Consider the following 16,374-nt stretch of genomic DNA (forward strand, 5'->3'; position numbering starts at 1 on the left):
AGGGGCACCAACATCCCACTGCTGACAAAACTACTGGCGGTTTTACACATGTTGGCCTCTGGATCATTTCAAACAACAGCAGCACAAGTGGCAGGGGTTTCACAGGCATTTTTTTCCCCCTTCCTCCCTTTGGTCTTGGATGCCATCATTCAACTCACACCACAGTGCATCCATTTCCCAAACACCCACCAGCAGCAGATGGATATTAAACAAGGCTTCTATGCCATTGCTGGCTTCCCACATGTGCTGGAACAATGGACTGCACGCATGTTCAGCTTGTACCACCTGCAGCAACTTCACACCTATACCGCAACCGAAAGCACACACACTCTATCAATGTACAGGCCATTGTGGACCATCGGAGACTATACTTCAATGTACTTGTCAAATACCCTGGGAGTGTGCATGATGCATACATATTCCGAAACAGCATCATCAATGACCGTTTCCAAAATGGACAATATGGCAATGGGCTCCTTGTAGGTAAGCACAAATTAATGTACAAGTATACTCTGCACCAATAGTTGGCACTCTGCCACATTACATGCCCTTAGGTCAAAATAATGCAAGAAGTCAATGTGAAAATGCAGACCCACATATACACTATAACCCCATAACATACAGTACAAAACTGCATACACACATAGCAGCATAACCTAAACTCCCAAGGGACTTCAGATAGGAATGCATGCAAATATCCTGCATTAGATTTTGTACATCAATAAGTCACACTGGCCACATATGCTCACATGGTATCTAACACAAATTAACTATTGAAAGGTGCAGTGCATTGTTAAAAATGCATGTAAATAGTGAAATAATCAAATTATAATGGGCATCCATGTGTATATCAGTGCGCATATCAATTAAAGTCATGAAGCATGTATTGGTGCACCATGTGACAAACGTACCGGTTCAGGGGCATGTCAAGCCTAATGAGTGACAATGCATGGCCAAATTAATCTAAACTGTGTACCACCAAAATGTGTTGGACCACAATGACAGGCTACTGACTCTCCTTTACACAGAATAAACCTCAGGGCACATGTACAAGGCCCCTGTGCTACCAGTACGCACTTTCCGTGACATACTGGTGGCGCAGGGGGCTACTCCATATTTACAAGGAGAGGAAAAGCCACCCTGTGTGGCTTTTCATCTCCTTGTAAATACAGCCCCTTCATACGCAGCACTTTGTTGGGTGTTGCTGTGGATGTTCCCATGCAACACTCATGGAACAAGACACATCTCTAGACTTACCACAAATCGTAAATCTGGAGATGTGACTGAATGCTACTCCACCCTAGAGGTGGCGTAGCAAGGCGCATCGAGGAGAAATGTTATCATTCCTCCTCGGTTTTTCCTCTTTCAATGTGTGTTGCATTCTACTGCACACATTGAAGGAGGAAAATGCCTGTACTTATTGTTGTTGTGCAGGAAGGTGCCCCTTCCAGCACAAATACAATCTCCCCATGATGCAGGCATCCTTCTACCATGGTGCAAGGATGCCTGTGCCAGTGAATGGCTGCAGTTTGTGCGCCACCGCAGGGGGATGCACAGAGATGCAACATATCATTGTAAAATGTTGCATCCCTGTGCCTCTGAAGTGCTGCAGCGTGGCGCAGCCAAAGGGCTTGTGGTGCCATGCTGTGGCACTTCCTTGTAAAGCTGCACCCGGGTTCCTAAATACATCTGCCATACATATTACCATGTCACCCCAGCTGTGGGCAGTGGACCCACCCTGTCCTCTACTGTTGAAAATAGGCAGGATTCAGAACTATCCACACAAATGACAACCACCATGACAAGCTCATGGAGCAGTTTTTTTGCCCCTTGCAACGCTTCCCCTGTATTTGCCAGGAACATCAGTGAACATCTGCCTACAGGGCAATATGACAAATTTGAACTTGCATGCATAAGCACTGGTAATGCAGACCTGTGGCAAGGGGTACTACTGCTAAGGCAAACTAAAGGGGGACAGCATGCATCCTTGACTTGTGCCTCGGGTGACATCACAAGTATAAGATATCAAGCTGCCTGTTTCAAATCGTGCTGTGGCTTGTATATATAAAAATCCCATACATTTCACAAACTTATCTTCCAGACCAAACTTATACATCACATGGTAATATTTGGAAATTCTAGGCAATCAAATCCATCATCAATGTCCAATGCTAAAATAGCGAACTCGTACTCTCGGTAAGAATTGGCTTTGAGTATCTGCTATAGCTGCAAAACTTTCATAGATGGAGTCTTGGTTGGGATGAACCCGGACTGACCCTTATTTACTAAAGTAGACATATAGGGGAGTATGCTGATGGCCAATATATGGCTCAGGGTCTGCTATCCGTTTTGAGCATGGACAATGGGCGGATTGCAGATTGACCACAAAGTGGTATCACAGGTTTAAGGTGTGGGATGATTACTGTGTCTTGGGTTGTGACAGGGAACTGGCCACGTACATTAGCATCATCATATAGCATCAAATGTGGGCGACAATTGGTCAGTGTAGGTGAGGTAGAACTCCAATGGGAGTCCATCGGTCCTGGTGTCTTATTACTCCCCATATGCTTAATTGCCCCCTCACCCCTTGCAGCTCAATGTCTCACACCAGTATGTCAGCCTGATCACTGCCAAAATGCAACAGCAGAGCTGCTGCCGTAAACCCGGCCAATACGTTCTCTGAACAAAAGCCTGAAAGATATTCGTGGAAATACTCATATATACCCTGTTGAGTATTGCAAGCTGCCCCTCACAGATCCCAGAGTTACAGAATCTTTTAACCTTATTTGGACTGGCCATCCATGCCATAAGAATTCTCTCCTCTGGCATCAGTGCATGTACATTTTTGAGCTGCGCAATTGTTCAACTTGTGCTGCCACAGCTTCCTTTGCCTCCAGGAGTGCACCCTGTCCATCTGGTCTGTCAACACGGTCACTCATACTTCACGCAGGCATTAATCAGCTTCCTGCACTACTCCACATAGCCCTTTGGGCAACCCTCCATGACATGCAGCAAACTCTAATACCTGTTTGAAGCCATCACACTCCACTAAAGTAGATGTAGCTGTGCCCTTGTCATCTAGTAAGTTTTGAGCTATGTCTGTATACACTATTTGGCAAAACACGGGATCCTGTAAGGCCTCACAGCGCTGGCGCAAAGTGTATATACCAGCTTGCATGCGAGTACACTGTACATAGATCAAGAGGGGGTTATGTTGGGACAGTGTCCTTATGAGGTATATACTACTCCCTACCTCGGCAGGCACACCACGAGAGCACAAAAATGCATTGAGGCGGATGTGGAGTTCATGCAAATCAGAGAAAAAGGAATAGTACCGGTCCTCAGGGTGCTGGGCCCTCCAGGGATACTCCAACCGGCATCTAATCTGCTAATTGCTTCTTGGCTCTGCTGTTTCTTGAGTGGGTGTGTTCAGGAAGCGGGGAATGTAAATGATCTGGGCAAACATTTGTAAGACAAGTAAAATCATCCCTGATTAACACTGATCCTGTAAGAAAGTGCACCAACATCCATGACAGATGTGAAAAGAAGGCAGGCAGCTCCATATTAGGTGCATACATGCTTTTCAGGAATGCATCACAGCCATCCAGTTATTCAATCACCACAACATATCCGCTTTCAGTATCAATGAGTTGGTTTGTGCAAGGGCACTCACACTCACACAAAAATCAGTACCTCCGGACAAATGGAAAAAAAAATAGTAGGATAAAATTGGGCACACCCTTGCTGCTGTACTGTCCTATCCTCATGTGCATGAAAGTGGGTCTCATGAAGTAGTGCAATCTGAAACCCTCTAAGGACTAATTGGGCATGTATTTGTTGACGCTTCCACAATGATTGCAAACCCCTCACGTCACATGAAAGACAGTTTTAAATCATTAGCAGTACCCATGGCAACTAGATAAACAACGCCTTGGTACAATTTTCTCAAGTGACATATGTGGCACAAAAAATACACTTAACTTACAAAACCCCCCAACTGCCACTCCCCATGACAGTTACTATCAAACCACCTTACATCAAAACAAAAGAAATATACACAAATTCCCCTGTGAGTCACACAGGCCTAGGTAGTGTGGCTAACCTAAGAGACCTATGCCAAGCGTAGCGCATCAGCCATGTACATAAAATAATTAGTCCAGAATCAATGACAGGCATTCTGAGCCCAGCACCCCTCTGGCTACCCAGTATTGTAGCTTAACATACTCTTTGCAATCATATCATCTGCTGTATCATGCGTTACAACTGGCATCTTCACGCTATTGACATGGGACGTGTCTGTTACATCGCCAGCAGATCCTCTTCCACAGTTGGGGGTGGGGCTCCTTGTCTGCACCAATGCTGCCCCTGCTTGTAGAGCCTTGGCTTGTAGATCCTCGACTCGCTACTTCACTGTTCTAGATGATGATGTCTTCCTCTGGGTTCTACTGCAGGACCGGAAATTCACACGGTGTGCGAGTTAGCGATGCCCCGATCAGGGGCAAGCAAGTGCACCCTCTTGCGGCTTTCCACCCGTGCACACCTCTAACCAGTTCCAGGCATCTCGAGGAGAGTCAAAGTAGTGAGTGTTCCCCTTCAGGATGATACGCAACCGGTCTGGGAACATCAGAGTGTACTTGGAGGCCCGTAATGCTCTCTTAGGCCTCCACATAGGAGGCCCGCTTTATTTGGACTGCAAAAGTGCAAACCGGAAAAAGAGGGACCCTAATATTGTCCACATTGAATGGGCCCCCAGATCTCGCCTGTTGCAGGAGCAGGTCCCGCTCATGGAAAAGTAGCAAACACCGCATCACCGGGCGTGGAGGCCTCCCCTGAGCCAACGCCCTTGATGGCACCTGATGTGCGCACTACAGAGTGTAGAAAGCCGACAGGCCCTCAGAAGACACCAAACTCCAAATCCAATTTACCAGAAAATACACCATGTCATCTCCTTCCGACCCTTCCGGAGGACCCGCGAACCTGATGTCAGCACTGCGGGTGCAGCCCTCATGTCCTCAGCCCTAGGCTCGATTAGATGTACTATGAGGGCTCACATTTGTTGTTCTATGGCTTTCTGCGCTGGAGTCAGTTCTGCAAGGCTGGTTTCAGTAGACGTTAGCCTTTCTGAGAGTTACCTGTGCTATTACCACAATAGACCAAGCCCGAGCACTACAGTGCTAATGTCCTGGTGCAGAGTAGCCATCATGTCAGCTTTGGCCTCCAATATTTAATGAAGCTGCTGCTGTGCAGGTTCCCCTAAAGTGGACTGTGGCTGCTCAGGGGTGCCATGCTCCAGGTCTTGGGTAGCCCCAGCCTGGCGTCCACCTTGGTCTACCATGATGGCATGGTAGCAATAAACACCAGCGAAAACAGTACCTCCTCTTCCACTTCTTTCACAATGCATCACGCAGTGGTTGCAAAGTGGCTGTTCACCATTCACAGTCACACTTCTTCGGTTGCATATTGGCACACCTGCGTACATTGCCTCCCACAACAGTCGGCTCCTCCAGATTCCACTGGGTGAGTGCTGACCTTCAGTGTCCCAAACCAATCACAGGGGGAATAGGTATAACATCCCAACAAATGGGTTACCAGTCAGGGGACGTGTAGTCTGACCGGTATTTATCAGGGCATAGAAAAGGAATATGATCCCTGGGCCCAGTCCCTGCAATGCACAAGTATACAAACACACCAGCAGTGCACACTGTGCAAGGGTAAGGTCCAGTCCATACCCAGGTTGAAGCTCTACCAATCGCCACAGAACACAGTAATGGCCACCGTTCCATGCAGGTACAGAGGTGCGTAATGGCATCAGGGCTCAGCGGCATACAGCTGCCCCCGAGGGGACATTGCAGCTCTTGTTTGCAAGGTCCGCCACTCTTAACAAGGACCAATGAGCCACAGTCACTCCCCAGGCACCAAGTCCCTCTGCATGGCATTCCACCCACTGCAAGTCTCTCTCTTGTTCACTGTGCCTCTGCCGGGGAAAACTCCAGGCGTGCAGGGAAATGTAAAAGCCACAAAAGTCACAGCAGCAACCACCCACAGCAACACCCAAGTAAGCACCATCAACAGAAAGTGCTGCGTGTAGAGGGTAAACAACCTTTACAACGAAATGTTTACAACGCACTACCATTACAACGCGGTCATTACAACGCAAACTATTACAACGCATTGCTCTGGGGGGCGCTCTAGGATAGGGAATAGGTTAATTTACTATCCAATAACCTTCCTTAGTGTCCACGGGGACTGGAGTTGGAATAATAAATTAAACTATTCACTATCCAACATCCAAAAGCACTATGCGTTGTAATGGATTGCGATGTAAAAACTGCGTTGTAAAGGCAGGCTTTGTAATAGCCTGCGTTGTAACGTCATATATCCGTGTAGAGGAGCCAAATTAACAAGGACAGAAAAATCCACACAGGGTGTCTCTCTCTGTCCCTGCTAATATGGTGCTGTGCACTGCGCTGCCAGTGTGTCACAAAAAGTTAAGTAGTGTCAGGGGCAAGGAAAACTGATCAGCAACCTCAAACACAACATGCAATTGACACCAATGTAATTCACCATTAAAATCTTCACAAACTTTACGTACAACACATGCCATGTATACTGATGTTACCCTAAAGTAACACATTTGTACTTACTTTCAAATTACAGCTGATCAAGAATATGGTCTCCAGACGTGGGCGATGACACCAATAGGAAATCCACAGACTGAACCACAAAAGACATACAACCATGCCCATTGCAAGACATGAAACATTATTGAAAGAAGCTTCGGAATGCTCAAGTCCCGGTTCCATTGCCTAGATTTATCAGGCAGAAGGCTACTCCATTCTCCTGAAACTGTGTGCAAGATGATAATGACATGTGCAATACTCCACAACATTTGTGTAAAAACAAATGTGCCCTGGGTTGAAGAGGACCAGCACCCTGAACAATTGGATGATGGTGATGAAGGTGAAGCAGAAGGACAAGACATCCGCCACACTGCAGCAGGGATAAGATGCCACACACACATTGTCACACAATTCTTCTCATGATTTACCTAAATTAAGTATGTAACAATGTGCAATAAATTACAAACGCAAAATTAAAGTAGGAGCATCAACTTTATGTCCATGAACTTTACAGGCCATATGATAGGCAAATATGTGTGTGGATCAAGCTTAAACTGGCGCGGCATGCCAGTGCAAGCACTTGGCTGTGACAAGCTGGGGCACTGGTGTAGCACAGGAATGCAACATTAGCTCAATGATATTTTGCATTGTTGTGTGCAACCCTGCTATATTGCACAAACATCTGACATGCGGTGATTCATGCACACTTGCACCATGACCTAAGGATGTCTGTGGGGTGTGCGTGACATCCATAGCTACCAAAAGTGCCACCGCACATCACTCATTGAAACACAGGTACAAAAAAAACAAAAATGTGGTTGCTTAGTGATCTGTATAGCCAATATAGCGGGACTAAATGATTGGAGAAAGAGGCAAAGGTTGGGTCAGTTTGTTAGCTCAAATCAGATAGACTTGATATTCCTACAGGAAACCCATCTTCCATGGGCTAAAAAACACTTACTAAGTTCAAGGGGCTTTGATTTATTAGCCTGCTCCTCACAGACATCTACAGTTAGAGGAGTGGTGATATTGGCAAAATCTGTTTGGGGAGGGGCGAAGCACCAATTGGCAGATGCTCTAGGAAGATGGGCGTTGGTGGAACATGAAAGAGGATTCACAATTTGCACAATTTATGGCTCCAACCAAGACGATCCCGAGGTTTTTGATTTTCTGGAAGTGGAACTAACGAACTGGCCAAGACTCATAATTGTGTGTGGAGATTTTAATATTTCTACTGATCTCACAAATAATGGTGTCTATGTAGGTCGCAAGCCCAAGGCTTTTCGAGCACTGAGCTCAGTATTCAAATCATATGGGCTGATAGATGTCTGGGGGAATAAAAAGCCTAATACATCTGGGTTCACGTATTTCTCATGCCCCTTCAAGAAATATACTAAGCTTGACTTATTTTTTAATCTCCTAAAACAGAAGTGAATAGAGTTAGTATTAAGAAACTACCAAAACTTATCTCTGATCATAATCCTCTAATTCTGCATTATGGCATAGATACCCTAGGTAAGATTCAGTCAAGATGGACGTTTGAGAGGAAGTTATTAGCCAATCCTGCATTTGTAGAGCACCTACAGAGGTGGGCCCAAGAGTACTACGATATGAATCGCTATTGCGCTGCTAGGAATAGTATCTGGGATGCATTCAAACAGCCCTGAGAGGTGAGACGATCAGCTTCTCTGCCAGGCTAAAGAAAAAGGCCCAGGAAGAAAATGAGGGACTGGTCGTCCAGCTAGCAGCGGCAGAAGAACATCATATGAGAGATATTGGTCAGGGCAATGATGCCATTGAGAGTCAGTTGAAAATTCTTATTAGCAAAGCAGAGCTACATAAGTGCATAGCTCAGAAAGCCGCAGATGAATATCAGATTCAAAGGGGTAGGGCTTATGAGACGGGAGAGCAAGCGGGTAAACTCCTAGCACTTTGGATCAGGCAGGGAGTAATAAGAATTTAATATCTAATATACAAGAGAGGACCCAGAACTACAGAGAGGCTGAAGATATCCTCAAAGTCTTTAAAAATTTCTATCAATAGTTATACAATGAAGAGACGGGCCCAGGTGGTGCTAGCTTGCACTTCGAGGATTTAGGTGATCTGGATAGAACAGTGCTTGATAATGATACGGTTATTGATGAGGTGGTAGAAGCACTGCAGGAGCTAGCAGCAGGGAGACCGCGGGCCAAGATAGTATCCCGCTTGAAGTATATAAAAGTATACAGAACAAGATCGCCCCTATATTGTTGGACTTATTTAACGGCATAATCTATACTGGTGAAACACCGCAGTCTTGGAAGGAGACAAATATTGTTGTGTTCCATAAAAAGGGGAAGCTCAAGTAAAAACCTGGCTCATATCGTCCAATATCCATCATCAATACAGACACTAAGATCTAGGCCAAGGTCTTGGCTAAAAGGCTGGGTAGGGTCGTTGGCGGTCTGGTTTCCCGGTGGCAGAATGGGTCTACACAGGGTCGAGAGACAACAGACCACATCAGGCGGGCTATTACGCTGTTTGATGCTCAGGCTGTCGCAGGGGGCGGATGGCCATGATCCTTCTGGACGCAGAAAAGGCCTTTGATCTCGTTACGTGGAAGTATTTGTGGGGGATATTGGAACAAAGGGGCTTTGGCCCTAAAATACTGAGAGCTATTAAAGCTATGTACTCTGAGCCAAAAGCCAGAATTCCGCTAATGGGAGGCAGTTCAGAATCCTATCTTATTTCTATGGGCAATACGCAGAATATTAGGATGTGAGGATATCAAGCCAGTTGTCTATAAAAGGTTTGAAACAAAGCTGATGGCTTATGCTGATGACTTGGCTATCATCACCCCGGAACCAGATAGGGCTATCATAGCTATTACCGGGTTAGCTAAGGAATTTGGACGCTGTTCAGGGTACCTCCTAAATGAGATAATATGAACTAACAATATTTGAAGAACTGATCTGAGGTATTCAGATTCAGCGGTTTATTTAGGAATCTTGATAAGCTCCGCAACAAATACAATTGTAAAAGATAATTTTAATCTGTTGCTAAAATCAATTATAGCAGACTTGAAGAGAATAGACGCCTTCCATCTTTCTCTTTCGCTCTATTCCGTATTTGATTGACGAGGCAGTGATAAAATCTATAGAGACAGGTTTTATGAACTTCATCCGGCAGTATGGTAAGATTAGGTGCTCCATGAAATATCTGTCTCATCCGCAAGATAAGGGAGGGTTGACTATGCCTAATATTAGATTCTACCAATGGGCATGTCTGGTAAGCCAGATGGCAATTTTACTGGATCCCCTTCAAATTTGTCTGACACCCCATATGGCAGTAAAGAACCCCCATCTATTTATGTTTTGCTGTTGGGTAGAGAGGCCCTGGGACTTCTGCTGCGGAACAATGATAGGCGCAACTACAAGAAAAAGCGATACGAAGTTCTGGATAGCTACAGGGAGGTGTGGAAATTAGTCCAAAAGGCAATGGTAATTCCCAAAATAAATTAATAGACACCCCTATGGAACTCTAGTGTTTTCCCGCAATTTAGTAATGATAGGATGGGGAGATTGTGGGAGCAACAACGAATTTAAAAAATAGGCGCTACCTTTGAAGGGGATAATCTGTCAAGTTTTTAAAAGAGCCAGCAGAAATGTTGAATTCCGGCTAACCAAGGTTTTAAATTTTTACAAATTTTTAGAACTTTGATGGGTACTAGGCCCCGGATTTCGCCAGGGGCTCGGATTAATATGATCGATTACCTACTAGGTGGTGGAACAAAAATCAAGATGGTTTATGGGTAAATGTACCAGATGATTTGGAAAAATTTGAAACCTCTTGGGCATTCAAACTAGCCGACCAGGATGTTGATTTAGATAAAGCTTTGCAGTTGGCCGGGAAACTCTTCCGCTCTTCGAACTTGAGAGCCCAACAATATAAAACTCTTTGTAACTTATATTTCACACCAGCCAAATTATATAATTGGGGCAAAAGGGAGGACGATAAATGTCCAAGATGCCTGGAAGGGCCAGCCAACTTGTTACGTATGTTCCATCAATGTGATAAACTAACCCCAAACTGGGAGGGGCTGCTAGGTCTTAAGATCAACCTATCCCCTACCCTAATGATAATAGGAACGGACAGCAATATGGAGCTCAATGAGGAGGAGGAAGCCCTTGTATTTATATGTGTGGCGGTCCTTCGGCTTTTGTTAGCTGCAGGCTGGAAGGACACAGTTGGGCCCTTCTTCCAGATGTGGTAGGCTAGACTTTTAGGGATTCATTATATTGAATCCTCCCTATACAAACGGAGAGGTAGGAAGATGAGAGAATTGGGGATGAGTATCTGGGCCCCTATCAAGGCGTGGAGGGATTCCCGCATACGAAGCGAATCTGGCTTTGATCTTCGCAGATGATTGTGTTTGGAAAAGGCTCCTCTATAGACATTTATCTTAGATTCGCTATTTATGCTTGTCTTTTGTAATGAAATTTTAGCCTAGTAATACGGGGTGTAAATGAAATATGAAATATCTTTTAATTGTTTCATAGAAAGACACTTTTTAGTCCATTTATTGTATGAATGCTTATTGTACATTTACTAAATCTGTATGTATTGACTTTTTTTTATAACAGATTATAATGTAAAATGTATTTATTGTTGAATGTACCAGGTATTTTAATAAAAAATGTTTTTAAAAAAAAAGAAACACTGATGCAAAATATATAAGCACCTTGTGCCGCTGACGTGCGAAGTTTGCACATGTGGAAAGTGGTGCTGCAGTACCGCCATGGGCCTGACAAGAAACCACATGGTATCACGCTGTGACATGGTAACCAATTGACTGCAGGGAGTGTCAACAAGGTATGATGTAATGTTAGGCACATGCTGTGCAAATGCAACTTAAGAGTACCACTAACAAACCAATCATAATTGTATATGACTATGTACACATACACCTTTACGTATGGAAATGTTGCTGACAGGAAACAACAAAACTCTACATTTAATCATGCTACATGTTGAGAAGGAATTCACACATGCACCAATGTTACACATCCCATGCACAACAACTTTGGCCACAATAACAAGCCCCCTGTGCCACCAGAACGTCACTTTGTGTAACATATTGGTGGTGCATGGGGCTCATCCATATTTACAAGGAGAGGAAAAGCCACCCTGCATGACTTGTCTTCTCATCCTAAAGACAGGCCCTTCACACGCAGCACTTTGCCTTGAAGGGGCATTCCATGGTTGTTGCTGGGGTTGTTCCCATGCAACACCCATGTAACAGGACACATTTCTAGACTTCCCAAACAATTACAAATCTGAAGATGCATCTGACAACTAAACCCCCCTCGAGGCGATGTAGCAAGGTGCAAAGAGGAGGAGTCTTTTCAGTTATCCTCGTCTTTTCCATTTTCAATCTGTGCTGCATGCTTCAGCACACATTTAAAGAGTATGGGGCAGATTTACAAGCCCCTTGCGACACTTGTATGCCGCTGTGACGTCACGTGTGGGACGCTGTGGGACGCTGTGGCGGCGTAAACCATACGCCAAGTTAAAAAAAAAGTTATTTCCATTTAATTTTAAATAAACATTTTTATTGGCATTTTCTGAAATGCATTACATCCCATCAGTTTTGGTGGCATTGACATAAAAAGATATATCACATACATATTACTCCTTGACATGAGGCAGAATATCTGCGCGGTCTGTAGCCTCTCATACAGCCTCAGAGTGGTGATAATTCTAAGGAGCAAGTAGGGAGGCGGTATCAGCTTTCATGCAAGGCTGCCTATGTTGTGTGTTGGGATGTGATACGTGCTCTCTCTGTTAGCACTATAGGGTTAATATGTGCCAGTATTAACATGAACTTAAACAAACCCAGGAGACAGAACTGGGATACACTGTGTCTTGTATTGCTCCATTTGGTGGTAGCCTCATGATTGTTGCAGTATAATATGGTGGCTAGGTAGGCGTGTGCAGGCGAGAGGGGAGAATGCCATGGTTGCCCTTTTGTGAGGTGTAGCTATATCCTGCTCATGGCTGCCAGTTGTGACCCGCCGGGCATCTGGCCACACTGAGAGGTACCTTGAGCTGCCGCAGGGGTCAGGGGTCATGTGTGCCCAGGGAGAGCTGGTAGTTTGAGACCCCTGTGTCATCAGAGTTTCCTGTGTAAAGGAATGGAGCATCATAGCCCATGGCATGGAAATTGGATGCTTGTGAGTTCCCTTAACCTCCTCTGTACATATCACTTCCTCTTCTGCTGTGCACCACTTCTTGACAGTTCCCACCCATGCCGCTAGAGGGGGGCCCCCTGGTGCTCTCCAATGCATCGTTATGCATCTCTTAGCCAGTAGGAGCACCAAGGACGCAAAGCGCATTTCCACCTTTATGTTTCTGTGGCATTTGCAGATTCCAAAGGCACTGGCCTCCCATGTGTACAGGTCTGGGATTCCCGTCACTGCCCTGAGAGTGGTGTGAACTGTGTCCCAGTAGCTACGGAGCGTTGGACAATCCCATAGCATGTGCTGAAATGAGGCATTGGGTTCTGGACATCCAGGGCAGGTGGAGGAGCTATCGGGAAAGTACCTGCGCAGCTTTTCGGTGGTAAGGTATGCCCGATGCAATATGTGTAACTGTATGTTTTTAAAGCGATAGTTACGGAACACTTTTTTTGTAAATTCCAGGGCACAAGCCCATTCCTTATCAGGAAGCGGCCTGCGGAAGTCCGTTTCCCATTTCTCCTGGAGGGGTGCAAGGGTGGGTTGCTTAAGGGCCTGTATGGCTTTAAATATCCAAGGAACTAAATGGCGCACGGGGCCCATCCGTAGAAACATGTGAATGACCGGGTGTGTGGGAGGTTCGGTATCTATAGTTCCCCACATTTTGCTACAGTTTTCTAACTGCCTATATAAAAGGAATGGTCCTCTAGGGAGGTCGAGGTCTTCCATGAGTGTCTCGAAGGTCTGTAGTTGGCCGTTGAGATATAGTGGGTCTGCGTCTGTCAATGAGTGTTTAGTCCACGTGCGGAGTAGCCGCTCCATGTAGTGAGCCCTTCTCTTGGTGAACCACAACAGCGGCAGGAGAGGGGAGTATGGGGGTGATGCGCCGTCCATTCTGTGGATGCGTTGAGTCCCGCTACCTCCTCAAAGTCCTTCAGTATGCGTAATATAGGGGAGAGGTCCGCCGAAATATTGTGGACATAGATGAGCATGTCATCCGCGTACATCGATACCACATGACTGGAGTCAGCAATTGGGATTCCCCAACTGTCGCCTGCGGCTCAAAGGTGGATCACCAGAGGTTACATCGCCATGGCGAAGAGTAGGGGGGAGAGTGGGCATTCCTGCCGAGTGCCTCGACATACATCAGCTGATATCAGGGGCCCTGATCGTGCTCTAGATGTGGGTGTGAAGTATATTAGCTTGGTGTATGCCTGGAGACGAGGTCCCACTCCCATGTACCGCAGGACCTGGAGTAGATACTGCCATGAGAGGGTGTCAAATGCTTCCTCCAGGTCAAGGACCAAGCATGCCGCTCAGATGAAGCGATCTCTTATCTGATCCTGGACATGGAACAGTTGCCGTGAATTAGAGAAGGTGTTCCTGCCGGGCATGAATCCATTCTGTTCTGGGTGGGTCAATCTTGGGAGGCCCGTGACATATCTATCCACCAGAATCTTCACGTAGATTTTATAGTCCAAGGGCAATAGGGCTATGGTCCGTTTTGAGCCCAGGTCGTGGGGATCCCTGTCCGGCTTGAGGAGAGACACTATAACTGACTTGCACATGGATTGCGGCAGGGCGCCGTCATCGAGGGCCGCTTGAAACTGAGTGACCAATTGAGGTACCAGTTGGGGCACAAAGTTGTGATAAACACCCCAGTGGGAGGCCGTCCGATCCGGGAGCCTTACAGGTGGCCAGCGCCTTCATCCCCTGCTTGATTTCAGTCGCCTCTATGGGCTCATCTACTTCCTGTCGGTCATTGCAATCTATATTAGGTAGTCGGTGTCGACTTAGGAATTGGGTAAGGACGTCCGCATGCACTGGAGCGGGGCTATTGTATAGTTGTGTATAATGCTTCAGGAATGCCTCCAGAATTGAAATCTGCGAGTGGAGGTAAGTGTATGGGCCACTGCGGATGGCCGTGATTGGTGGGAGGCTCGAGTCTTGTTTGACGAGCCAAGCCAGGAGTGCGCCCGCTCTGTCTCCTTCTTTGTGCAACCGGGCAGCATACGCCACAAAATTATATCGGCGCAGGCGCGCTAGTGTCTCTGCATATGCAGTCTTGGTGTCAGCGATTTGAGCTGGTGTGGCCTTGGCTGGGTCTGTTTCCCGTGTGAGTGCGGCTAGTGTTTGCTCTGCAGTTTTGATGTCACGTTCAAGGACCTGACTGGCCCCTGTAATGTGTTGAATACATGTGCCCCGCATGACAATTTTGAAGGTATCCCATTCCTTTGCGTGTGTGGTGTCTGTCACAGAATTCTCCTGAAAGTAGTTCCATATGTGCTCTTCCTGAGCCTGCTTAAAAAATGGGTCATCCAGACAGTCCCTGGGGAGGCACCAGGTGGGAACAGGGAGCGAGGGTGGACGCCACTGAAGCGTGAGTGTGTGGGCTTCATGGTCCGAGAGGACCCTGCCTAGGTATTCACAGGCAGAAATGGTAGGCAAGATAGAGGGAGAGCAAAGGAAACTGTCCAAGCGTACCTTGAGACCATGTGGCACTGAGTGAAATTAGTAAAGCCTGGTGCTGTGGTTCTGCGAGCTCCAGGCATCCGTTAGGGACCAGTGTGCTGCCCATTTTGCGAATCGCTTTGCCTGTGTTATAACGGGGGATGCTGGGTGGGGGGAATAGGATTTATCTAGTGTTGTATTTTGTATGCAGTTATAATCCCCTCCCAGTATCCAGGGGATCTGTGTATGTAAGCTCAAGGGCAGGGAGAGCGTGTCCCAAAATTTGTTTTGGTCAGCGTTGGGTGCATAAGTACTCCCCAGCACCACAGGTTGGCCGTCTAGTAGACCCTGAAGTAGGGAGTAGCGTCCGTCTGGGTCTATGGATCTGGACTGCTCTAGGAATGGGACGCCAGGTCGCACCCATATAAGGGTTCCTCTGGCAGAGGCCGAGTATGTAGTGGTGTAGAGGATTCCCCGCCAGCGCTTGTGCAGCTTCGCTACTTCCCCTGTGGTGAGGTGCGTCTCCTGTAAGAACACGATCTGTGCATGATGACGTTTGATGTACGCGTAATTCTGAGTAACGCTTGCGCAGTGTGCATGCCTCACACATTCAGTGTGAGGATAGTGGTGGTGCCTCTACATGCCAATGGTAGGTGTGTGGGGCAAGGGGGGGAGGACAGTTAGCTTGGACTCTCCTGTGGGCCTCAAGTCTCAGTGCTCCCCTCGGGCCGCATGCGCTGCTTGGATGTCAATGCTGCCTTACGGTTGTGTGGATGTAGCAACACAGTGCAGTGTAGGTGGAAGCAGGGAAAGGGAATAACTGAGGTGGGGCAAGAACAGTCCCAATTCTGGGGACCTATCGTCAATGGCAATATGTCCAAACTAGCTCTTGCTTGGTGTGAGGGCATGAACATTCTGTGGGGTTGGCGGCACATGCCCGGGAGGTAACTCATTGTGTGGGCTATGCATGTTATCAAGGGTCACCAGCGAGCTCATATTGATCTGTGATGGTACAATGGTATCAATAATTTGTGTGGTCTCTTGTTTGATGGGAACTGTGTGATCCGCAAGTCAGAAGGAGTATCCCT

The 16,374-nt window shown here is 46.6% G+C and overlaps 1 protein-coding gene across 3 annotated transcripts in view; it reads left to right on the forward strand.

Moving 5' to 3' along the window:
- GALNT14 (polypeptide N-acetylgalactosaminyltransferase 14) overlaps positions 1 to 16,374 on the forward strand; it is a 1,160,089-nt gene that overhangs the window by 1,081,263 nt on the left and 62,452 nt on the right. Inside the window, exon 14 of one of the 3 annotated variants that reach the window (XM_078649861.1) lies at positions 6,658 to 11,272. The exons of the other annotated variants lie outside the window; for them this stretch is intronic. Within the exon in view, the coding sequence (XP_078505987.1) occupies positions 6,658 to 6,693 (36 nt within the window). The 3' untranslated portion in view covers positions 6,694 to 11,272. Of the gene's footprint in view, positions 1 to 6,657; positions 11,273 to 16,374 lie in introns of those variants that run through there. 3 annotated transcript variants of the gene reach the window in all.

This window comes from Lissotriton helveticus, chromosome 6 (genome assembly GCF_964261635.1).
Source record: "Lissotriton helveticus chromosome 6, aLisHel1.1, whole genome shotgun sequence".
NCBI lineage: Eukaryota > Metazoa > Chordata > Amphibia > Caudata > Salamandridae > Lissotriton > Lissotriton helveticus.